At 49.1% G+C, this 26,184-nt stretch overlaps 1 protein-coding gene across 1 annotated transcript in view; it reads left to right on the top strand.

Annotated features, from left to right (window-relative positions):
* FBLN7 (fibulin 7) overlaps positions 1–26,184 on the top strand; it is a 52,699-nt gene that overhangs the window by 5,041 nt on the left and 21,474 nt on the right. The window contains exons 2-3 of the mRNA XM_041754008.1: positions 16,714–16,873; positions 21,550–21,720. Coding sequence (XP_041609942.1) covers positions 16,714–16,873; positions 21,550–21,720 — 331 coding nt within the window. The remainder of the gene's footprint in view (positions 1–16,713; positions 16,874–21,549; positions 21,721–26,184) is intronic.

Genomic DNA, 26,184 nt, shown 5'->3' with positions numbered 1-26,184 from the left:
GTTCAGTTTTGAGTGTTCTTTGTATATTCTCATTACAAGTCATTTTCAGATAAGTGAACTGCAAATATTTTCTCTCAGTCTGTAGCTTATCTTAATGTCCACCCCAGAGCAGACATTTTAAACTTCGATGAATCTAAACTGATCGGTTTTTTATTTTTATGGATCATGCCTCTGGTGTCAAGTCTGAGAACTCTGCCCAACCTCAGGTCCTGAAATTTCTCTTCTGTGTTTTCTTCTAATTGTTTTTTTTTTTATAGTTCTGCATTTTTACATTTAGATCCCTGATCCATTGGAGTTAATGTTCACACAGTTTGAGTTTTATATTGGGGATCACTTTTTGGCATGTAGATTTCCAATTGTTCTAATATTGCTCGTTGAGAAAATGCTTGAATCACCTTTGAATTATCTCAGCAACTTTAACAAAAATCAACTCATCACACAGGTATGGGACTATTTCTGCCAGTCACACACTATCTTGATTACTGTAATTCTATAGTAAGATTCAAATCAGGGAGATTTTAAGATTTTGTTATTCTTTTCCAAAATTGTTTTGACTATCCTAGTTTCTTTGCCTTTCCATTAAAATTTTAGAATTAGCTTGTCTATTTCTTGTAGACAAGAAATCCTATTGGAATTTTTTTTTTCTTTTTCCTATTGGAATTTTGATTGGGATTACATTAATGCTATTGATTGATTAGGGGTGAATTGGCATCTTAACAATACAGTCTTCCAATTCGTGAACATAATATGTCTTTTTTTTTTAAGATTTTATTTATCTATTTGACAGAGAGAGAGAAAGCACAAGCAGGAGGAGCGGGAGAGGGGGGGAAGGAGGCTCCCCACTGAGCAGGAAGCCCAGTGTGGGCTCCATCCCAGGACAAGGATTATGACCCAAGCTGAAGGCAGACACTTAACGGACTGAGCCACCCAGGTGCCCCAATATGTCCATCCATTTATCTAGATCTTCAATTTCTTTCATCAGCATTTAAAAATTTTCAACATAAATATGCTTTGTCAGATTTATGCCTAAGTATTTCATTCTTGGAACCTTTTTTAATTTTTATTTATTTATGATAGTCACAGAGAGAGAGAGAGAGAGAGAGGCAGAGACACAGGCAGAGGGAGAAGCAGGCTCCATGCACCGGGAGCCCGATGTGGGATTCGATCCCGGGTCTCCAGGATCGCGCCCTGGGCCAAAGGCAGGCGCCAAACCGCTGTGCCACCCAGGGATCCCCCATTTTTGGAACCTTTAAATGGTATTGCTTTGTTAAATTTTCATTTTCAGTGATATATTCCTAGTATATGGAAATCTAATGGACTTTTTCTTTTTTTTTTTTAAAGATTTTATTTTATTTATTCATGAGAGACAAGGAGAGAGAGGCAGAGACACAGGCAGAGGGAGAAGCAGGCTCCACGCAGGGAGCCCGATGTAGGACTTGATCCCTGGTCTCCAGGATCACGCCCTGGGCGGAAGGCGGAGCTAAACCGCTGAGCCCCCCAGGCTGCCCTAATGGACTTTTTCTATGTTGACCCTGTATCCTGTGACATTGTGGAAATCGCTTATTAAAGGGTTTTTGTTGTTGTTGTTGATTCTCTCAGATTTTTTTTACATAAACAATTGTGTCATCAGTGAATATGGGCAGTTTTATTCCTTCCTTTCTAATTTATGTGTCATTGGTTTATTTACTTAGCCCTATTACACTGAAACCTCCAGGACTATGTTGAATAGGGAAGTGGAACATCCTTGCCTTGTTCTAGAACTTAGGAAGAAAGCATTCAGTCTGTATTTTTTTTAAGTGTGATGCTACCTATAGGTTTTTGTAGATGCCATTTGTCAAATTAAGATTTCCTTCAAATCGTAGTTTGACAGAGTATTACAAATGGATGTTGAATTTTGTCACATGCTTTTTTCTGCTTCAACTGATATGATCCAAGGGGTTTTCTTCAATTTGTTAAAAAGGTGGATTACCTTGATTGATTTTCTGATTTTGAAAGCAGCCTTGCAGTCCCAGATAATCCTAATTGGTTGTAGTTTTATTCCTCTCTCTCTCTCTCTCTCTCTCTCTCTGGATTCTGGAAATTCTGGATTCTCTATATTTCTGCTAATATTGGGTGAGAATTTTTGTCTGTTTTCATGAGGGATATTGGTGTATAGTAGGAGTCAGCAAACTATGGCCCCTGGGCCACATCCAGCCCACTGCTGGTCAAATCTGGTGACATCTATTCATTTACATATTTCTGCAGCTGCTTTCTGCCCTACAACTGCAGAGTTGAGAGGTGGCAACAGAAACCATATGGGCTTCAAGAAAGAAAATACTCTCTGGCCCTCTACAGATAAGTTTGCTGACCCCTGGCCCTGTCTTTGCGGGCTCCTGTTACCAGGGTAGGGCTGGCTTCATAAAGTGAGTGAAGTGTTCCCTTGTCTTCTGTTTTCCGGAAGAGATTGTGTAGGATTTGTGTCAGTTCTTGAAATATTTGGTAGAATTTACCAATGAAATCACGTGGGCCTGGAGACTTCTTTTCTAAAAGGTTTTTAGCTATGAATTCAGTTTCTTTGACAGATACAGAACTACTTAGGTTAGTTTTCTTCTTTGGGTGAGTTTTGGTAGTTTGTGGCTTTTGGGGGGGGGGAATCGATCTGCAGTCCTCTGCGTCTTGAGGCAGTTGTTTTTGAATGCCCTGGAGGTGACTCCACATTTCTAAACAAGGGATCTCCTGTAATGACAGACAGATACTCTGTCCCTTTGTTAACAGCTGAGCCAAATGGTCTACTATGATTAACTTTGTTTCTTGTGCAACCCTTTGGCCATCCTGAAGTTTTTCCCCCTTTGCCCTCAGTCAGATACCTAAGCACGGTGATTTCCAGAAGCTCTTTCCTATTCCAGGTTATGTCAGGGCTGCTTTCCCTTGGAGCCTGTACTCTCCAGCCGGGCTGACCCTGACTTTGGCTGCCTCCTCCTCGGAGCCGGAGTCTATGTTTTATAGATCATACCTCTTCCTCTTTCTTGGCTTACTCCCTTGTGTTTTTGCACGCGTCCCCAGGAAAATGCTGTTTTAATCTGCTATCGTTGGGCATTCCCAAGTCACTGGCTCACTGTAGATATTGCCCCCTTCCACGCCGACCGGTTAGAGCAGTCCCGGGAGCACCTTTACCCCAGGCTGTCGGTGGGCGCCTGCCGCGCGTGGGCAGCGGGGCCAGGGGGGAAGCGAGGGACGCAGCTGCCCCATCCACTGTCCCTACGGACTCCCCGGGGGGGGTGGGCTGGCGGAGGGGGTTCCAGGCGGAGACGACCAGGCGAGGTGCGGCGGCGAGCCCGAGCGCTCCTCCGCCCGCGGCAGAGCGGGGTCAGCTTATCCAGGCCGGGGGTAAGCACCCAGGCTGCGGGTGCACCGCCTGGGCCCGCCTCGGGCCGACGCTGGGACGGCTCGCTGCTCCCTGCTCCCTGCTCCCTGCTCCCGCAGGAGCTCGGGGGGGAAGGACACCGCGCGGCATCAGGGGAGTCTGCACGCGATCCTGGGGATGGGCTGGAGCGACGCGCACACGTGAGCATCCAGACCTAAAATAGGGGCACAGGTGTCCCCCACTCTTTGAGAGTCTGCGTTGCGCCACTTCGCTTCTAGGAGTGACCTGTTTTCACTATCGGGAGGAAATCCGAAGAGGATTTTCGCTGTTTTTGAAAAAGGCGAAAAGCAAAAATGAGCGCTCGGCGTTGGTTTTGCAGCGAGCCGGGGTAGCGGGCGCGGGCGCAGCGAGAGTGGCGCCACCCAGCGCCTTCCCCGGGAACTGCACTCGGCTTCTCGCCTCCGGCCGCCAGAGCTTTGCCTGGGGTCCGGGAGCATCTTTGCTCCGTCTGGGAAAGCTCAAAAAAAATTTCCATATAGATGAATTGTAATTGCATCTTTGCTTTACGCCGCCCTGGCTTACAAAAGGTTTCCTAGGAACGCTCAACTTTCAGATGGGAGAGTAGACGGGTGGGAGAGAATGGACCTGTATTTCATGGAACAAGGACTTGGTGTGCCTCCCAGGGCCCAAGGATCCAAACAGACCAGGATCCTGCTTTTGGTTTTAAAGAGCTGCCCTGGAGCTGAATTTGACAAGCCAGGATGGCAATTGGAGCTAGCCTCAGCTGGGCTGTTCTGTAGATCTGCTCCAGACTCGGCCCCTCTGGGCTGGGACCCCCTTCATCTGTGGGCAACTGCCAGGTTAGTTGGGGCAAGTTGGTCTAGGGGGGCTCATTTGTTGGTCTCTGCTCTGCCCCACACAGCCTCTTATCCTCCAGCAGGCTAGTGTGGCCTTTTCACATGGTGTAGTGGTTGAGGGCTGAAGCTGACTGAGCACAATGCACAGGACTTCTGGAGACCCTGTTCCAGAATGAAGCTGGGATTTGAGGTTTATCCAAGTATGGTGATGCCAGCAGATCAGGAGACAACCGCTATTGAAAACAGTTCCCAAGCAGATGGGGCATGCCAGACCTTAGGAGGCCTCAGGAGAGAACAGCAGGCAGAGAGACAGAAGGGAACTTCTAGAAAGCCTTTCCTGGGGTTTCTGAGGGAAGGAATGGGTGAGACAGGGTCAGGGGGCTAACCAAGTTGGGACTGACTAGTTTGACTCATTTTAGCAGGATTGAGGTGTAGGGCTGCCCCAGCTTACCTGGTGCCTGACCCCAGGGTTACTGGAGAAAGAGGGAAAATATTGGGGATCAGGGGGTGTTAGAGCCAGATAAGGCAGGGGGAATGGTTCTGGACAGGTTGGCTTGCATGTCAAAGGTGTGCTGGCAGGTGGGTGCAGGGTGTTGAGCTGTTTTTGCTACCTCTAGGAATTGGCTAGTCCTGAGAGGGGCAGTCTCTGCCAAGCCAGCAAGGCCCCACGTGTCAAAACATCAGACACCGAAACTAGACAACATGGTTCATCTAGATCCAGCCTTGGAACTGGTATATCACTTCCACTACATTCTGTTGGCCAAAGCCAGTCACAAGCAAGTCATAAGGCCAGCATAGCCCCGAGAGGTGGGAAAACAGATTTCCTTATGGGAAGAGTGGCACAGTCTCCTTGCAGATGCTGTGGATGCCTGGAGCGGGGGTGGGGGGACTATGGCTGTTTCTGCAGACTTTCCCTCACAGTAACCCAGAGGTGTACTCTGCACAGGCACTTGCGTCCAGACAAATGCATGCAGTCTGTGAGGACAGGGGAGAGAAGGGCTTTCCTGGGCATCTCGAGCCTTCTCTAACCATCTCCTCCTCTTCCTGGCACCTTCAGGAAAGGGACTCAAATCCTATCTGGAACTTAATTACAGAGAAGAGTGGAGGCCCCTTTGTTCCCCGAGGGTAGTTTCTGGCTCCAGCCTTGGGCAGTGGGGACTGACAAAGTGAACAGATGTGGCCTGCTAGGAAAGGAGGACAATGTGACCAGCGGCACCATGCTTTCTTGGGTCGTCTAGAGTCTTTCAGTTGGGAACCAGTGTCCTGCAAGGCCTGCTCACACCAGAGGATCCGTCCTCACTGACACCACCATGGTTTGATTCCAGGGAGATCAAACCATCTTGGTCTGTGGAACTGCTCCCATCACTGTCTGGGCACCAGCCCATTCTCCATGCCCACCCAGTCCTGCCTCCAGCCAGCTGCCCATGCTCCTGATGTCCCAGGAGGGATGGCCATCACTTGATTGTTGATATAAGCCTGGATGTGCCGCCGGTCATTCCCTTGGTCCCTAGGGACAGTGGCAAGGCTAATGGACTGCTGCCAACCTTCCCAAGGCTTATGCAGCCCTAGGGTCCTGGGGACATCAGGGTAGACTCCCTGGGTGGGTAGAACTTTCTACATCCTTTCATACCCTCCACCAGAGTCTTCCATGCTTTTCAGTAACTGCCTAGGGCCTATGATTAGGCCATTACATTTCCATGAAACAAAAATAAATTCCCTGTACTTTGATAAAACCCAAATCAACCCATTTCCATAAGTAAAATCTATACCTCAAGAAAGTAATCATTTATTTTCCCCATATGTAGGAAAACGTGTGCCCCTCTGACAGTCTGGGCACCAGGCTCTCCCTGGGGAAAAGCACCTAAATGGGAAGCAGGGCCCAAGGCACTCATCCCAGGGTTGGGTTTCCAAGTAAGATTGAGATATGACAACTCTTTACATCAAAGACTGAAGAGGCTAGGGGAGAGGCTGGTGGCAGTTCAGGGCACCTAAAAGTCCCCAAGCTGAGTGTTGGCCCCACTTGGCCCTCTGGATTGTCCAGTGACTCAGACATTTCTCTTCATGCTGGAGATTAAAGTACCTCTAGACCCTCAACAGAAGGGGAGGGCACCCTCCAAGCCCAGGAGGAACCCTTTCCTCTGCCCACTGGGGCTGTGTCCCCCATCTCTGCAGGAGGGGCTGAGGTCAGAGAGCATCACCTGTAACTGGGCGCACTGTCCAGGGAGCTGAGGGCATCGATGCTTCCCAGCTTTTCTGAAGGAAGGGAAAGCACCACAGAGTTCTGGGGCAGGAAGGGGTATCTGTAGTTTCAGAGGCAAAAAAAGAAACAAAGCTGTTTCCAGAGAAATACCAGTCATTTACACTGTAGTGAGAAAACAAACAAACAAGTTAGAATCAGCTAAACATGTTAGTTATCACCTCAGGGGCTCCTGTGATTTAGGCTTTTTGTCTGATTGCATGATTCAAGACTGTACTCTCCAAGAAGGGAATCTAACAAGATAATGTGCTCATTCAACAACTATGTCCTGAGAGCTCATCCTGCTGCCAGGTCCGGTACTGTTCTGGGCCTGGGGAGGCAGCAGGGCCCGAGGCAGTATAGCAAGTGGAAAAAACTCACAGTACCTGGTGGGTGTCTGGGCTCCCACTCTTCCTGTCTGAATGCCCTGGGCAAGTTCCTGCCTTTAATGAATCAGTTTCCGCCGGTGAACAGTGAAAATAGACATACACATCTCGTAGGATTGTATTAAGGAGAAAATGCACGACATTCAAAGAACGGGTTCATAGTAAATGCTCAGTATGTGGTAGGGGAGGGGAAGCCGAGGCGGGCATAGGCCCTGCTGTCACGTAGCTTACCAAGCAGGGAGAGAAAACCAAGATAAATGTGAAAAGTTTCCAAAGGCAGACAACTGAAGTGAGGTGCTGTTTTGAAGGAAGACCAGGAGGCTACTGTACGCTAAGTAAGCAGGTAAGGGGACTTCTCAGGACCTGACTTCTGAGGACTAGGAGCAGATTTTCTGAGCAGAGGAAATAGCCAGTGCCAAGGCCCTGAGGTAGAAACAAACTTGCTATAGTGTGTGTGGAGAAACACAGAGGCGGTCCAAATACTGGAGTTCACTGGATAGAGGAGGGCGCTCAACCTGGGCACAGTTGGCAGTGGCAGGTCTTGATCACACACAGCTCTGTAGGCAGAGTAATAGCCCCCAAAGATGTGTATGTTCTTACCCCCGAAACCTGGGAATCTCACCCTGATTTCAACCCAGTGAGAGCCATGTTGGACTCCTGATCTACAGAACTGTAAGATAATAAATGTACATTGTTTTAAGCTGTCAAGTTTATGTTGATTTGTTACAGCAGCAATAGGAAAGGAATACGCTCTCAGCGCGGTGGTGAGGAGTCGGCCTTATTCCCACAGGTGGGGAGCCATTGGTGACACTTAAGCAAGGAAGTGATGCCGTCTGGCCCCGACCTCTGACTTTGGGAAGCAGGAATCCTAGGGGGGAGGGTGAGGACATGGGGAGAGTGGGTGGGACAATGCCGTGGGCCAGTGCCCACCCACCCAGAAACACTTGGGACTGTTGGCTAGAGAGTGTAGGAAGATCCGGAGACATAGCACACCTTTCATTTAGCCTTCACCATCATCCAGGCTAGTTATTACTCTTAGAATAATGACTCCCAAGCCTCCGAGTCTCCCACCATGCCCAAGCTCAAAGCAGCCATTTTATACGTGCCTTAGCTTTGCGCAGGCTGTCCACGGGGATCAGGCCCTCCCTCCTCAGCCCTCTCTCCTCCCCATCTTTCAAAGTCAACCACAGGAGACACCGTTTTCCAGTAAAACCCAGATGTCAGTTCTCATGACCTAAATCTTGGGTCATGTGTGAACATGCATACACATGTGTGCCACACACTGAACAACCAACAGCCCAGTGTGAACGTTCCTGGAAGGGTCTATGTGTGTGTCAGGGGACAGCCTGGGGAACTGAGAGGGGCCACCAGCAGATGGGGAGACTTCGCTGAGACCCCTACCCTGGTTCCCATAGGCTGAAGAAAGAGGCAGGACATGCTTTCTGAATGGGTGGGCTAGATGCAGTGTGGCACACAAGGTGGTCACACCATCCACCAACTGAGTGTCCTTTAGCCTCAGTTTCTCTAGCTGTAAAATTGAGATAATGGTACCTGCCTAATAGGGCTGCAAGGAGGACTAACTGAGATAAGGATGGTTCCGTGTTCTGCAGCAGCACCTGACTTGAAGTAGGGGACTCGGTAGATATCTGCAGAATCGTAAATACATGAATGAATGAAAAGACGCACTCTGTTAAATTTTGCATAACATGCCCCATTTCTGAGGTTCTGAGGTCCTCAAGTAGTGGAGAGAGGGGAGGGGAGGCCTGCATACCAGGTGGGCTCCAGCAGGAGACTGCACCTGGTTGTGCAACACAACTCTGTGTGTGTGTGTGTGTGTGCGCGCACACGCGCATGCATGTGCATGTGTGGGAACTGAGCTCTCCGCTGGGCTGGGCATTATGTGTGCTAAAGATAATTCCGATGCTGGTAAGGCACAACCAGGTCTGTAGGTGAAGGTAGTGACTGGACAAAAGTTAGCTGGGCAGCAAGCCGGTGAAAGAGTAAGGTGGGTCTGGGCAGTGAGATGAACACGATTGTCCCGGCCGCACACTTATTTCCTCACTCCTTGTTCATCTGTGAGGTGGTTTGTTGGTTCATCTATTGCGAACGCAGATCCTATGCTCAGTGATGAGGATTCCAAGTTGTCCACAACTTGTTTTCTGCTCTCACACGTGCAAATCAGCCAGGGTAGAGGTGGGCTGGGAGGGTGTCCGGATGGTGGCCGTCAAGGCCAGCAGGGGGCTGGGTTTAAACTGAGAGCAGTCAGGAGATGGCCAGAGGTGGCACTCCATGGATCCCTCTCTAAAGTAGACCCTGCCATCCCATCACATTAGGGTCTGGAGAAAGCATGCTGGGCTTTAAATTCTGGATGTGTCACCGTAGCCAAGCCTTACCTATAAAGTGGGCATAATAATGTGTCCACATTCTGGCGTTGTTGTGAGCATCTAACAAGTTACTTGGTGACATAGCTGGGTCTAGGCTCCCTCTGTTGTCATCGCCCATGTGGTCATTGTAAAAGATACACAAAAAGGGGGATTGGGGTGTAAATACAGAATTAGGGACAGCTAGCATAGAAAACCCAATTGCCCTGAGTAGCGCAGGGGTCCAGAGCCCCAAAAAGAGACTCTAGCTGACGGACTGTGGTGGCTAATTTTATGTGTACACTTGACTAGGCCATGGCACACAAATATTTGGTCAAACACCTAGAATCTAGATTTTGCTGTGAAGGTATTTTTTTTTAAGATGTGATTAGTACAGCAGATTGCCTTTCATAATGTGGGTGGGCCCCATCCAAAGGACCAGGATCCCCCAAAATGGAGGGAAGTCTGTTTCCAAACTGCCTTTGGATTCAAGCTACATCAGCTCTTCCCTGGGTCTTCAGCCTGCCACATGCTTTGCAGATTTTGACTTCTCAGCCCCCATAATTGCATGAGCCAGTTCCTTAAAATAAACCTGCCTCTCATCCTCTGTCTCTCTCAATAGGATGTGTACGTATACAACATGCATTCTGCTGGTTCTGTTTCTCTAGAGAACCCCGATTAATACAAGGGCCTCAGTCAAATCCCCAGGCAACTTCTCTCAATTCCCCCCAGAAGCATCCACTTTCTTTCCGCTTCCTGAGTCCTGGGTAGAGGTCACTGGGATGAAGTTGAAGGAGTTCTAACTCGCTTCTGACTTGGTCTAAAATTAAAATAACTTCTGGAGAAAAAAAACATGCACAAATCCGACATGACTCAGACGCGGAGGGCTTCAAGCCTTGGCTAGCAGGCACACATTTGGCAAGTGTGCTCTGTCCTTTCCTAGACCTAAAGGCATCAAAACATCTGTGTTCCCATTAACAAAATGCTGACATGACACATAGCTGTGGCTTAGAAGAAACCAGCTCAAGAGACAGCCCCTCTGAAGTCTGAGGGGTCATCCGTGGCCACCTGAAGGGGTCTCGAGGCACTACTGTCACCGAGGTGGCTCTCGGGAATTGTCACTGTATAAAGACTGCCACTGTAAGAAAGACCATCAAGCCAGGTCACGTGAGAACAAAAGCTTCAAGGACCACCCCCCCTGAATCGTGCACACCCCTGGAGTTTCACCCATGCCCTTAGGTGCCTTGAGAGCTGGCTCTGAGGCTTGAATTTCATTTATAAATTGAACCCAAGTGGCCAGAAGGCCTGGATGTAGTGACAGGGGTGGCAGCCCTACTGGGTTCTGGCATGGTGACAGGGTGAGCTGAGGTAGGGGGCGCATAACGTCTTTGTCTTTGTCCATCCCTGGCCAGCCCAGCAGGTAGGGTCTTGAGGTATAAAATGGCTCTGGGGGCCCACTCTACCAGGACACTGGTTAGTCTCAGAGAAAGGGGAGTGTCGTAAGTTCTGAGGAGTGTCCGTTAGATCCTCCAGAGTAAATACTGTGAGAGAATGGGTTGGGGGGAAGGTGGGCAAGATTTTCCCGGGGGTGGCAGGATGTGTGGAGCATAGTTCTGTGGCTGCATTACCTCCAAGAGCCTTTGGACCAGTGCCTCTACCCTCCCAGCTCTCGGTACTGGCCCATGTGTTCCAGAACCATCTATGCCACCTCCACCCCGCTGGGGAGCAGCTAGGTGGGGTGACTTCTGCTGCTACTTCTTTCACTGGCTCACGTCCTCTCTGCAAACACTGCCATCCGCACTGGGTGACATGAGGTGCCTGCCCCTTTGAGGGGTTTGATCACAGACACCGTAAATCCTGGTGTTTTCCCCTCAAAGATGGAAGAGGTTCACCGCATGTCTCTTCCTGGTTCCATTTCAAAGCAGGTTATTAACTCCAAGAAATGGAAACTATTTTTCGTTATTTATTGTCAGTGGCATAAGCCAGGCGCGGGGCCAGGTTTAGAAGGGATGGAAACTTAGACCAGTGGAGGGGATCTTTTCAAGAAAAATATTAAAAAGGAACTTCCCTCTTCAGCCTCCGGGGTCTGCCCATCCCTCCCTGCAGGAGCGCTCACCTCGCCAGCCCCATCCGGATTTGACCTTGACCTCGCCCGCGTGGCTGCTGTGCGCCTTCCCACCGGAATGGCAGATTGGCTGTGAAAGGGCACGTGGGGCCTGCCGTGGGTTTACAGTTGGGGTCTGGGACTATGAGCTGGGTAGGGGTGACCCCAAGCCAGCCTTCGCTGTGGCGGGGCCAGGCTGCGGTGTAGGTTGGGGACCCTGGGGGTTGGGCCTGCTTCCCCCTCAGGCTGACCTTGCCAAGGGCCACGTTTACAGAGAGGAAATGACTCGTTTCCAGGCCACTGCTCCTCAGTGGCCCGGTCAGGGGAGGGTAGTGGGTGTGGGAGGGGAGGGGGGCTGACAATTGGAGCCCGTTCCCCAGACGGAAAGGAGCACGGGGGCCAGAAGTGAAGTGGAGGCCCAGGGTCCTACAAGTTGCTGTGCTTGTTGACAGGGAAACGATGCCACGCTCCAGTGTGGAGAAGAAAGAGCAATCTAGAACCTGCATTCTGTGGTCCAGGGTCTGCAAGATGATACTTGTCTGTGTGTGCCTTTGTGTCTAATCCAAAAGCTAAAAACAAACAAAAAGTTAACAGTGGTTGTCTTTGGTCATGGGACTTGTTCTTTGTTTTGATGTGTTTTCAGGATTTTGAATTGCTTGGCAGGGAGTAATGCTTTATTTTTATGATCAAGCAAGAGGCTGAAGCTTTCTCAGTTTGGAAAGGGGAAGCACGTACCTCCTTAGTCCCATCCAATGACCCGTTTTGTTCCCATAACGCAGACCTCTTGAGCACCTGACTTGGTCTGTGAGGACTCCAGCTTCAGCACCCAGCTCTGCAGATGAACCCAGTTAATGCCTGTGCCAAAGTCCCACTCCAGGTGACACATTCTGAGCATGGCTCTCAAAGGATCCATTTCGAGCACTTTGGGATCAAGAAGGATCCCGTATTAGTAGCAACTGCCATACAGGCTCATCAAACCTCATGTCAAAAGGCAATAATTCTATGCTTTCCCTGGCACCCTGGCCCTGACCCCGGCATGCTGGCTTACCAAGATCACAAGGATCTTTCTTTCTTTCTTTCTTTTTTTAATCTTAGGAACTTTATTTCTTTTATTTTTTTCCAGTTTTATTGAGATATAATTGACATATATATTGATATACATATACATATTTGTATACATATATATTGACATATATATGTATATGTTGCGAAACAATCACCACAGTACAATTAGTTGACATTAGCTCACATAGTTACAAGTAGTTTTTCTCTTGTAATGGGAAATTTTAAGATCTACTCTCTTAGCAACTTTCAAATGTACAATACATGCTGTTAACTAGAGCCACTATGCTGTACATCACATCCCCAGAACTTATTTATCTTATAACTGGTATTTTGTTCCTTTTGACCTTCTTCATGCATTTCCTCCACGCACCAACCCCTCAACTCAGGCAACTGCCAATCTGTTTGCTATAGCTTTGGGTTTGGTATTTTAGATTTTACATATAAGTGAGTTCATGTAGCATCTGTCTTTCTGGGTCTGACTTATTTGAAGGTCTACGCATATTGTCTCAAATAGAAAGATTTTCTTCTTTTTATGTCAGAGTAATATTGCACTGTTTATGTATACCACATTTTTGAAAACTTTTTATCCATTGGTGGGCATGAGGTTACTTCCAAGCTAATGTGAATAATGCTGCAACAAATATGAAGGTGCTGATGACTTTCCGAGAGAATGGTTTTGTTTCCCTTGAATATATGCCCAGAAGTAGAATTGCTGGATCATATGATAGTTTCATTTTTAAGTTTTTTAAGGGATCTTCATACTGTTTTCCACAGTGGCTACACCAATTTTCATTCCCTCCAACAGTGCATGAAGGTTCCCTTTTCTCCACATCTTCTCCAACACTTGTTATTTCTTGTCCTTTTGATGCTAGCCTTCTAACAGGTGTGAGGTGGGCTCATTGTGGTTTTGATTTGCATTTCCCTGATGAAAAGTGATGTTGTGCATCTTTTTATGTGCCTGTTGGCCATTTGTATGTCTTTTTTGGAAAAATATCTATTCAGTTCCTCTGCCCATTTTTAATTAGTTTTCTTTTTTTTCTATAGAATTAAATGAGTTTTTTTTTTACATATTTTGGATATTAATCCCTTATCAGATATATAATTTGCAAACATTTTCTCCCATTCTGTAGGTTGCCTTTTCATCTTGTTGGTGGTTTTCTTTGCTGTGCTGGAGCTTTTTTAGTTTAATGTAGTCCTGCTTGTTTATTTTCCCTTTTGTTGCCTTTGCTTTTGGCGTCAAATCCAAAAAATCATTGCCAAAAATGATGTCAAGGAGCTTATTCCCGCTGTTGTCTTCTAGGAGTTTTATGGTTTCAGGTCTTACGTTCAAGTCTTTAATCCAGTTTGAGTGAGTTCTTGTGTATGGTATCAGATAGAGGTCCAGTTTCATTCTTTTGCATGTGGCTGTCCAGTTTTCCCAACAACTCATTTATTGAAGAGACTGTTCTTTTCCCATTGGGTGTTCTTACCTCCTTCGTCATAAATTGATTGACCGTAAGTGTATGGGTTTACTTCTGGGCTTACAGAGTTCTTTCTTATACCTTCTTTGTTCTGTCAGCTTCACCCCAGTGAAATGGAAGGCAGGGATGGGCCAGGGTTTTGAGACTTTCCCTCTGCAAGTCTGCCTGAAGCCCTGCCATCGCCCTCCCGACCTGGGATGCAGCCCCACTGTGCTTGGTCTTGAAGGTTTTTCCATTGTGCCCGGCCAGGTGAGCACATCTCATCCATAATGAGCCTTGAGAGGCTGGTGCCTATTGTCCACTGTGCAGGTGCTGGGAAGGGCTCCAGAAAGTGCCACTAGAAGCAGAAGACAGCTGTGCTTGGACCCAGGAGCCAGTTAGACATACTTGGTGGCTCAGTGACCAAGCAGAACCAAGGCCTCTTTTCCGCCACATACTCTGACCTTCTTTCTCTACTTACTGGAGCCCCATGGCACCACCCTCATGGCACCAATCCCCTTGGCATTGCTCTCCTCTCCCCTACTTCAAAATGTAGCCCTTCCATGTCCCCTAGAGCAGCTGTGGCCCAGCGAACCCTCTCCCAGCTGTCAAGACCCTGGACACCTGTACAAAAGCAGGGCAGCTGCTCACCTGGCTCAATGAGCTCAGGGATGTTTCCTCCACTCCGTCCCCACCTCCACCCCCACCACCCTACTCCCTCACCCGAAACTTGCACAAGAGTCTGAATTGCACTCCTGTGGGATATTTTGCTTGGGTCATAGAGTTATCAATTGCTAGTACAAATTCATCGATCAGACCATTCACCACACAGTGATGTGTGAAGAACAGATGAGACAGGGCATGAGAGTCCACTGGGACACATGCAGTCAAGGGGCCTGGGACTTGGGGCTGGTGACTCTAGGATGGAGGTCACCAGGCTTCCCATTTTGGTTCTATCACTCTTAAGCTGCATGATTTACGGAATGTTGCTTGACTTTCAGCCTATATGTTTTCTTTTCCTTTTTTTTTTTTTTAAGATTTTATTTATTTATTTGACAGAAAGAGATGGAGCTAGAGAGAGAGAGAGAATAGCACAGGAAGGAGGAGAGCTGCAGCAGGAGAGGGAGAAGCTGACTCTTCAGTGAGCTGGGAGCCCTATGCGGGGCTCACTCCCAGGACGCTGGGATCATGACCTGGGTGGATGGCAGACACTTACCCGACTGAGCCACCCAGGCCCCCCCAGCCTGTATATTTTCGTCTATGAAAGAGAGGCAGTCCCAGGCCTTCATAGGGTTGCTACCAAGTAGTCTCTGAATCAGAATTAGCTTTGTAAACTGTGAGGAACTTCACGAATGCAAATTACACACAAGTCATGCAGCCATCTATAAAAGCAGCTCCTAATCATGTCTAGGCCTTTGGGCTGAGATTGAGCGTATAAACAGCAGCAGCTTATACTAGAAGGGAGTGGATGTGTTGTGGGGAATCAGGTCTGGGTGAGATGGCTGTGCGGTGCTGGGCAGGTGGGGGATTGCAGGAGGTCACTGCCCGGGGACCCCAGAACCTGCATGGGAAGGACCACAATGGGGGAGAAAGAAGGAAAACAAACAAAACTTCCCTTCCCAGCAGTTGCATTTGGGGCTAGGCCCAGTCAGGCCATAGTAGGGTGGAGGCCAAGGAGCCCCCATGGATTAACGAGTTCCAGGGGCAACTGGGGATTCAGCTGTGTCAAAAGCATCCATTGAACCAGGCCAGTGAGTCATCTGTTTGGTGAAATCCCCAAGGTGCAGCGGCCTGGCAGCCTCCCCAGGAGCAGCGGCCGTGGCTCTGTCTCCACCGTGGCGGCAGCGCTCCACTGGCGAGGCTGGAAGCCAACCAGCCTGCGGCGGCCACATGACTTCCAGCTGCCCTGCTGCCTTTTTGAAAAATTTTTTAAATTATAAAAACCAGTACTCATTGTACAAAAAAAAATAAAATAAAAATTAGGTACAAAAAAATAAAATTAAAAAATGATCCATAAGCCACTCCCTGGAGATAACCTTCATTATCTCCTTGATGCTCTCCTTTGTTCTGTGCAGGTCACGCGAGTCAGGTTAGACAAGGCTATGCCGAGGTAACACACAGCTCCCAGGGGATGGCCCCCAAGGCCAAGGGCCTACTGTGTTCACCCCCTCCTTTACTCCTTTTTATGTGATGGCTCTCGAAGGTAACTGAGACTGGAAAGCTTGAGATGTTTATCCCTAAGTGTGATGCTGGGTGTTGCTTGAAGTGAGACAGTTTATCATGATAAACACGTGCCACCTTTTTCTGTTTCTTAAGCTTTTTAGAGACCATAGAACTGGGTGTTGACTTTCACTGAACTCTTTAACTCTACTGAGTTTCTTTCATCTTTGCCTTGGTGCATTTTTAAAAAGGTACAGGAAGCATTGAGTGTTCCTGTTTTGCCTGTTTTATACATTTTGTCATCTATCTGTTTTCAACAATGTTCATAGGAGAAAGAAAGAACAAGGTCACCAAGCCCAGATTTCAGAGCATTGATTCAGAGTGAAGAATGAGGGAGTCCTTTGAAGGAACAGACTACTGACTGTAAGGCCCTTGGCGTTGAAATAACTGCTCAACCACCCGATTGTTTAGAATCATCAGTTCTGCCCTTTGCTCCAAAAAGCAGGAGTTTTGTTTTTGTCAAGAAGCGACTGGCGCTGTGATCTGTGTGCTCGAGGCCTCCGCCTGGTGACCCAGCTCAGCACCAGATGTCGGGGAGTCTTGTGAGGCCACCCTCGCTCATGTTGTGCTTAGGGAGCGGCCTTGCCATTTGGGGCCTAGAGGCCTGGGTAGGACCTACAGGTGACCTCTCAGAAGCTGAGAGTGAGAGTGTGGCACCGAGGTGGCCGCTGCGATGGTGACACCGATTCTCTCTCCCCCGCAGAACTGTTTCAACAAACAGCAGCTCCTTGCGGCCATCCGCCAGCTGCAGCAGGTGCTCAAGGGCCAGGAGACCCGCTTCACCGAGGGCATCCGCAACATGAAGAGCCGGCTGGCCGCACTGCACAGCTCCGTGAACAGAGTGGGCCCAGGCGCCCCCCCAGGTAAGGTCCCCCCATCTGTACCACTGGGGCCGCAGCACACCCAGGCCCTTCCCCTGTGGGTTCCCTGCCCATCCCACCTGCATGCCTCATCCTGTCCTGAGGGAGGTCCCCAGGCCTTTCCCTGCCTCCCGCAAGGGGCCCATTTTCACAGCCTGGTTGGTAGGGAGCACAACGCAGTGAGTATGTCAAAAAAGCATCTGTGGGCTCTCCTCTCTATCATCTGAATGTCACCCACTTCCTCTCAGACTTGTTCATTCTAGGCTTGGTAACTCCCTCATCCACCTGTCATCCTTGTAGAACTGTCCAAAGGCAGGGCTTTTAGAGCATGACCTACTTTCCCCTGCCCTGTCCTCACCCAGGTAGACTCCAGGTGGTTCCTTTTTTTTCCCTAACAGTTTTAAGTTCACAGCAAACCTGGATGGAAAGCACAGAGAGTTCAGTCCCCAAATACACACTTGACCTCCCCTCCATCAACATCCCACACCAGTGTGCCATGCCCTCTACGATCCATGAAACAACACTGGCTCCAGTTTTTCAGGCATGATAGCTAGTCCTCTGACGTGAGTCGCCCATTGGTGGTGGGTGCGGTGGGGGATGCTGCTGAGGGCAAGTCCCATTCAATGAGGTTCCAGTGGCCCCGCAGACTCCCTCCCCAGAACGTAAGACTCTAACTGACCCTGGTTGTTTCCCTGGTGGTCCCAGTAAGAGCTTTCACTGTGGAGCCATTGGATGGGTTTCCAGTGGATTTCTTTTGGCCGCTCCTCAGGGTGGTAGGGGTCGGGGGGCACTCATCATGTTTGCTCTAAGTCATGAACCTGTGGCACATCTGATGTCATTTACTCACTTGAGACACACTTAGTAAGGGCCCTCTCTGTTGTGTGAGATAAGTTTCCTGGGAAAGGCATTGGATTTCCTACATTTTCAGAGAGTGTGGTAGCAGATCCAGAGCCTCCCCAGCACTGAGTCTGTGGTTGTTTTCCTTGGCTATACAGGTGCAGAGCTAGACCTGCCTGCCAAGGTCCTCATGCTTTCCAAGGCACCGTGAGGCCCCTGCCTTCAGGGGGGGTCACCACAGCCAGACCCTGAGAGGCAGGCGGGGCATCCTTCTTTTGTGTTCTAGATGAGGAAATGGAGGCCACCAGAAGTGAGGTAGCAGTCCTATGTACCAGATCTGACTCTTATTTTTATTTTTTCCTGCTAGAGGCTCAACAGCACAGAGCTTTTCTGCTTTCATAGGATCATAGTTCCTATGGTCCCTGGGAGCTTCCAAAAAGAACTTGCAAGGGATCATTCATAAAACAGCCCTGCCTCTGTGTTGTGTTGGAGGCCTCTGTCCACTAGAACAGACGGACAGGTAGCTATGGTTACATTACTGATCCTCTCATTGCCAGATGTAGGGTCTTTCTTCCTTGAAACCTACACGATTTTTTAAAGTGGCCAATTCTCTTTTTAGATACGGCCATGGTATGTTTGGTCTTTCCTGTGTGCTGGACGTGGAGGCAAGCAGCTGTCAGGACCCTTGCCACAGGGCAGGGTCTGGGGAGCTGGGTCTGTACCTGGAGGAAGCCAGAAGCTTGCAGGTTGTAGGGAAATTGTCTTTTCTCTCTCTTTTTTTTTTTTTTTTTTAAGGGCATTTGCTAGGAGTCAGGAAGAATAACTTTTGGTCCTGGAGAACTCTTGGCCTTCTTCTTTCTGGCTTTGAAGACTTGCCCTCCTATCTTCCCAGCATCTCTTTCTGGGGAACAACACACCTAGTAAGCATCAGGGCTTATCCAGGCAGCCTCGTTCCATTCGTGTTCCCAAATCTTTAGGATTACTCCACTGCATATCTCACAGCTTATCTAGTAACCTCATTCCAGAAGCTGCAGGAAGCTTCCCTGTGGCTCTGTAGCCTCACCACGTTGTGCTCAACATGAGTCAGCCAAAGGGGCACGTTCTTCCACAGGACAGAGGCCTTTGGCTCCCATATGAGAAGTGACTGGAAATGGATTTGCAGTTGGTCTTTACCCGTTTATTAATTTCACTGACATTTACTGAGCACCTACTGTGTGTGTGTGTGCCAGATTCTGCTGTGTTGACTCAGGCATGATTCACCTGTGAGTTGTCCCAGCAGGTAGGTTTTTCTTTTGGAGGATTTTAAAGATTTCTTATCCCCAAGAGACCCTACTCCTTTCCCCTAAAGCATCTGCAATCCCTTTCAGCACAATAAAGTAAGTTGATATTTTAAGAGAGCTATAAAGGCATTTATTTGCAATCTGGGAGCACCCATGCACTGCGATGTGAGCTCACTGTGGCTTCCAGCTCACAAAGTGATTAACACTGGGTGCCACGTTGAAGGCTTACTAAAGGAAAGGGGTATAGTGATGGTCTCCCAACAACCAGGAGGCACCGTGAGTGCTCAGAGGGGCTGTCTCCTGTCTGTCCAGACTAGCCTGCCGTGGCTGCTGCATGCAGGACGCGGGTGGGATATGTGGGCAGAGCCACAGCGGCCTGCCTGCTGTCTTCTGGAATAGGGAGGCTCGTCAGGGCCTGAGCTGTGTGGGCAGAGCCAGCATAGCTGAACCAGCACCTTCTTTCCCATCTGTCTAAAACCCCAAGAGCATTTTCACAAATGACACTTGGAACTTATTTTAAAGCGTTTTAGGGGGCAGCCCCAGTGGCGCAGCGGTTTAGCGCCGCCTGCAGCCCAGGGCGTGGTCCTGGAGACCCTGGATCGAGTCCCACGTCGGGCTCTCTGCATGGAGCCTGCTTCTCCCTCTGCCTGTGTCTCTGCCTCTCTCTCTGTGTGTCTCTATGAATAAATAATAAAAATCTTAAAAAAAAAAATAAAGCGTTTTAGGAGTGGCTCTGAATTTCTAACTAAACAAAATCTAAATCCAACCTGTCCCACCTTTGGCACTTTCACTCAACAAATGCTGGCCACAGGAGACTACCCAGCCACAGGTAGAGGAGGAGTGGAGAGCTTCTCTGTGTCCCCACAGCCCACAGCACATGTTTGGGAAATCCACTTGGTTCTGCCTTCATAGCACAGCCAGCATCTAAGCCGCCTGTCTCTGCTCCCAGTTCCTGCCCTGGTCCACACCAGGCTTCATCTCAGGCTTGTGCCTCCTCCTTCCTGCCTCATACCAGACACCTCACGCTCAGGCTGCAGCCAGCTGGTGCTGTCAGCATGGAAGTCGGCCACTTCATGCCTCGGCTCAAACCCTCTCTGACTCCCTGATGCCTCTCTGACTTCCTCCCCGACTGTTTTCCCCTCGACTGCAGCCACTGTGCTCCCCTTGACAGTCCTCAGACCTGCCAGGCACAGTCCCACCACAGGCCTTTGCACCAGCTCATTCCCTCTGTCTTTCCCAGATGTCTGCATAGTTATGCCTTCATTTCTTCAACTCTGCCCCAATGAGGCCTACCCTGATCACCACATTCAAGATTGGGCCCCTCCCCTGGTATTCCCAAACTAACTCCCTATCTTTACATGACACTCCCTACATGACACTTACCACTTCTTATCACCCTCTGCCATCTGCTTATGGATCTTGGTTATTGATGGTCACACCTGTTAGAAGGGGACTTCCCAAGAGCTGTGTTTTGTCTGTCTTGGTTACTAATTATTCCAAGCACCTGATATAGTGCCTGACACATGATAAGCCACTCAGTAAACAATTTTTCTTTTTTTTTTTAACAATTTTTCATTCATTCGTTCATTCAAGAATTATGTATTGGGCACTCACTGTGTGCCAGGCACTGGGCTGGAGCTGGGGCCACATCAAGGGTATAAGGCCAGGTAAAGTCCCTGCCTTCTCGAGCTGTGTTTGGAGGAAGAACACTGACAACAAATACGTCAAGAAGACAACTCCAACAATTACACATACTAAGAAGAAAGCAAAGTCAGCTTATGGGGTAGAGAGTGCCTGGGGAGGTTTTAGTTAAGCTAGGTGGCCAGAGAATACTCTGGGAGGTGGTGGCGTTTGAGTCAAGACCTGAAGAGTGAGAAGGAACCAGAGAGGGGATGTTCTGGGGAAAGAACATTCCAGGCTGAGAAGAGAACAAAAGCCAAGTCCTAGAAGTGGGCCCGACCATGGCCTGTTCAGAAAGCCTAAGAAACCCAGGGTATCTGGAGCTCCTGGGAGGCCGGAGTGGGTGGGCCAGCCGCACCTAGTGGTGAGGGTGAGGGGTAGGGGTTGTCCCAGCTCTGACCCTCCCACGCTGCCCGGCTCTATATTCAATCCTTGGTGTCTCTGAGGCGCCAGCTCAGCTTTCACTAGTGGGCATGTATCGTCCATGCAATGGATGTACTTTGAGGATTCAATGAGTACTTTGAGGATTCAATGAGACATAGCATTAAAAATGTGCAGCACTGGGGCATCTGGGTGGTGCAGTCAGTTGAGTGTCCGACTTGTGGTTTTGGCTCAGGTCATGGTCTCAGGATCACGGGATCGGCCCCCAAATCAGGCTCTGCGCTCAGCAGGGAGTCTGCTTGAGACTTTCCTTCCTTCTGTGCCACCCTCCCTCAATCTCTCTCTCTCTCTCTCTTAAATAAACAAATAAATCTTAAGAAAGAAAATGTCCAGCGCTGAGCATAGCCTAGAGGAGACACTCAACACAGGAGTACTTCAAGATGAGAAGCCTTGTAACAGAGAGATGTTAAGTGACTGTGGGCCTTCGTTTTGTCCTTACAGTGTCCTGCCCTGCTCTGAACGCCCCTCCCGATGGCAGAAAGTTTGGAAGCAAGTACTTAGTGGATCATGAAGTCCATTTTACCTGCAACCCTGGGTTCCAGCTGGTTGGGCCCAGCAGCGTGGTGTGTCTTTCCAACGGCACCTGGTCAGGGGAGCAGCCCCACTGTCAAGGTACAGACCCTTCTTCTCATCTCCCTCGCTGGACCCGTCGCAGCCCAGCAGCAGTCTGCTGGATAGAAGGGTCATTCCGCAGGACACTTTTTGCCTGATGCCTCCACCATTCCTCAGCTGCAAAATAGTGGCGCACATGCCAAATGACTTACCTCCATGCCAGGCCTGGGCTGGTCAGCATGAGCTCTGCCAAACCCTCTCACCAGTTTAGTCTTGTTTTGCACATCGGGAAATTGAGGCAGGGAGAGGTGGGAGAACTTGCCCCAGACTACCCAGCTGGGGAACAGGCTAAACTGATTAATTCCCAGACACGCTGACCCCAGAGTCTGTGCTCCTCAACACCTCACTCTGCTCTGGGATCTGGTGATGGGCTCTTACCGATGTCCTGGGGCTGTAGTTTGCAAGACCGTTGATGACCAGTAGGGTTAAGGAAATGCCCAGGTGTCTTTTGTGTCTGCTTTGGGACTTGGGGTAGACAGGCTCCAGGAGAGAGCCTGCATGAGGGGCAGGCACGAAAGCGTTCCCTTTCTCTCTGCTCAGCTCAATAGCAGTACTTTCTTAATGTAGAGGAAAATCAGACTTGGCATTCTCTATCAGAAGAGGTTTTTCAAAAGTTTATGGTCAAGTCATGGATCTTCATCAAGTCATGGATACCAGTCATTTTTAGAGCAGGGCTCATAGGATGTCTATAGGGGCAGAATGCCCATGATTTTAGCCCAAGAGTTGAAAGAGAAATGCACATGTTACATAAATAAGTCTGTTCTCAAGAGCAGTGTAGAGAGGATTTGAATACTTGAAAATACAATGGAACATTAGGAAATATATCATCTCAGGGCACCTGGGTGGCTCACTCACTTATGCGTCTGACTCTTGATTTTGGCTCAGGTCATGATCTCAGGGTCGTGAGACCCAGCTCTTTGTTGGGCTCCATGCTGGGCAATGGAGCCTGCTTAAGAGTCCCTCTCTCCCTCTGCCCCCCCCCTCCACCAAACTCTCCAGAGACAGCTTGTGTGGGTTGACATGCAGAGCCCAGGGCAACCAGAACCCCATTCATGGATTTAAGACTTCCATTTCCCATCTCCTGGGAAAAACAATGGTTTGAAGGTTGATTGCAGGTACCAGCTCTCAGACCTAGCTGGGAACCAGCCAAAAACCATCAACTATGTAACTGGCAAACACAATGGGGGAATGCCAGTATCTGGATTTACCCCAACCCTGAAAAATCTCCATCTAGGGTAAGCACCTTATGGGTGACAAACTATGGCAGCAGAGGTGGGAACAGAATGACATCTTATGTCATTGCTTTGGATGTCTTCATTTGTAATTTACAGATTGAGTTACAGACTCAATTTGTTATTTCTTTCTTGCAGCACACAGGTGCTCCAATGGCTGCATCACCCTCCATGGGATTCCCCCAGCCATGGCTGCACGGATGGTGGTCAACTCCCCACCACCATAAATGGTGCTGGCAAGGTCCTTTGATTTCCCCTCTGTCTCCAGGGCTATCTCTGGGTTTGGAGTTGGGGGCAGCTGGCTGCATGCTCACTTCCTTTGAACTAAGCACTGCCATGCTGCTCAACATATTTTGCCCATGCGTTTTCTGTCTTGCTCAGGTATTGTCCACGTATTCTGATGTCAGTAGTGATAGGCATTTACAGTGAGCATGATGTGGTTTCAATGAAAAGATGAGATCATCAGAGGAGATAGCTGAAAGAATGTGTTTTTAGGCAAATGAGTAAGAAACACCAGAGGGTCAGGACCATAGTTACAAGGAACGGCTTGAGCAAAGGAATACATAGCAGCTTAACAAGGGTAGAACCCCATAGTGCTCCCCACAGCCCAGCTCCACCTTAGCAGCTGGCTAGGATGCCTCCCCTGAGGATTCTGGGCACATCGGCCAGCTTCCCTCTTGAGCTTGCATGTGTCAGGTCACTCTGTCTCCCTGCAGCAGGACCTCTCTGTGTAAAAGAGCGTCCTACTGTACCATGATTTATGTGCTGTGGTTCTCAAACTGTCAGGTGCTCTATAGTCACCGAGAAAGCGTGGTAAAAGGCAGACTCTGAGGCCTCAAAAGACCTACAGAGTTGGGTGAGAGCTTTAGAGATGAGACTTTGGAAAACTACATTTTTATTTTTATTTTTTACTTTTTTTTTGAAAACTACATTTTTAATGTGATTCTGACGTTAACTCAATTTTGAGAAACACCACCCTACTGGTTCTTGGCCACTGCCAGAGGGAGAAGATATTGAAAGTTTTGAAGCATGGATGCATTCTGGGCCCTCACCAATCAGAATGCTGCCTGCGGCAAGCCAAAGGTAGAGCCACATCCGGGCGTGTGTCAGCCCTGACCAGGTGAGACTTACCTGCACGTGCTCACATTCACCTGCACTGACATTTTGGGAAGGCCAGGCTAGCCCTTACAAAGATCGGGCCACCCTGCCCCACTGAGAGGTCTACTTTCCTGAGATGTAGAGATCAGACTTTCCCTGGAGGACCAATGCCAAGTGTGGCTGGCAAGCCTGCTGGCCTTCTTCATTGTCCAACATGGTGCACTTCCTGACTCGCACCCTTGAACTTACCACCTTATTCCAGATTTGCCATGCATTCTTTGTCTCCCCTCTCCCTCAGCCTCCTTCCTGACTATTTGTCCTTCTTCCCTGACACCCCCCCAACCCCAATCCTCAGGATTGCTTGGCACTGCTCACGCTGGACTTCTACTGGGACCACATTAACTACCTAAAACCCGGGAAAGATTGGCTCAGGGAACGAGGCTGTGGCCATTCCACATGGAGACCCCAGATGGATATTTTTCATCTCTTTAAGTGTAAACTAGTCATGGGAGTTAACCTGTGATTGTGATGGGCCAAAAAGACTCCGATATGTCACAGCCCAGGGGCTCAACCAGCTATGGCACCTGATGTCTCCTTGGGTTAGTGGCTCGTCCCCGTGTTGACACTTCTGTCCCTGGCAGGAATTGATTTGACTCATGGATGCTGTCTCCAGTAAGAGCCTCAAAGGGATGCCACCCAAGCCTGTCAAGAGGGAGAAGCAGAACTTCAATCTGTTGTTTGGTGACCTCTTGTAACAGTGTTAACAGTGTGGGCAGGACATGGGCTGGGATTCAGCAATCCAGTGACCACACACACACCTCAGATGGCCCTAGAATCTTAGCTACACATGTACCCGCTTCATTTTCCATATCCGCAATCCTGTGGTCATTGTGTTGTGACCACAGAGAGAAAAGAATCTTAATCACAGGGGATTCATTTCAAGACCCAAAATGTCAGTGACAGTGAAAGATTTAGCAGCTCTGTAATACTTGCCCCCACCCCATCCACAGCCAGCTGCTTGGAAAGAAGGTGATGAACCCAACTTGGCATGGAAGGAAATTGCACATAATCCTGCCATTAGAAAGCCCTGTGGGCAGAGAGGTAGGCTCCAGAGCTCCAGAATGGAAAGCAGCCATTTGGCTCCCTGGATTATTTCCCTTTTTCCCTTTCTTTCTCGGAAGGGTATGTTTTTAAGATCTGAAGCTTTCTGCACTGGGAGAACCATAGCCACAGGCCTTGTTGCTTTGACAACACTGGTAACCAAAGAAAAAACTTGAGAGAAATAAATAACTTTTCCCCTTATTTCCATGCTAGGAAAAAAGAATTGTTTGGGGCAGTCACCTCTTCCCCTCTTCCCCTCTCCCCCAGCCCTTTTAACCTTTATTCATTCATTTTAACCTTTCATTCATTCAACCAATTTTCATTGAGCAAGAGCAGTGCACAAAAGATTGCTAGAGATTCACACTGAATCTAAGAGACACTGGCCAACCTTGGGGGGGAGGCGCTCACCTGCGAAGGTGGAAGCAAGCAAAACAGATGGGCAAATACAAAGGTTAAATGGGGGTTTGTGGTCAGTGCCTTGAAGGGATCTAAGAAGGGGCTGAGAACATGATGAGGGCGGGAACACAGGAGGGCCTTTCTGAGGCTGCTGTGGGTATGCAGAGATGCGGAAGGGTGTGTGGGGTCCAGTCACATGATGAGCAGGGTGTGGGGTGGCAGGGGAAGACGCTGTTTCAAGAAGAGGGAATAACAGGTGCAAGGAAGCCCTCAGGAAGGGAAGAATTTGGCATGCTTGAGGAAACAAAGAAAGAAGGTATAGAGCCTTGCTCCTGGAGCAGGTGTGAGCTGAGCGTGAGCAAGGAGAGTGGGGGGACACACAGGCCAGCCCTTGCAGCCCTGGAGGCCGTGCAGGAGGCGGGGTTGTAGTCAGAGCACAATAAACAGGTGTAGGATAGATGTGGTAATTGGACTTGTGTGTTGCTGCTGCGTAGAAAGTGCGCTAGAGGGGATAGGAATGGAGTTGGGAGACCACGTGGGAGCTGCTGAAGTCCAGGGAAGAGAGATGACAGAGGAGGTTGAGAACAAACCTAGAGACAGAACTGATGGAACTTACCACGACCCCATGTGGGCCATC

Source organism: Vulpes lagopus, chromosome 5 (assembly GCF_018345385.1).
Source record: "Vulpes lagopus strain Blue_001 chromosome 5, ASM1834538v1, whole genome shotgun sequence".
NCBI lineage: Eukaryota > Metazoa > Chordata > Mammalia > Carnivora > Canidae > Vulpes > Vulpes lagopus.
Note: the sequence above shows the minus strand (reverse complement) of the source record. Positions and strands in the feature narration are given on the sequence as shown.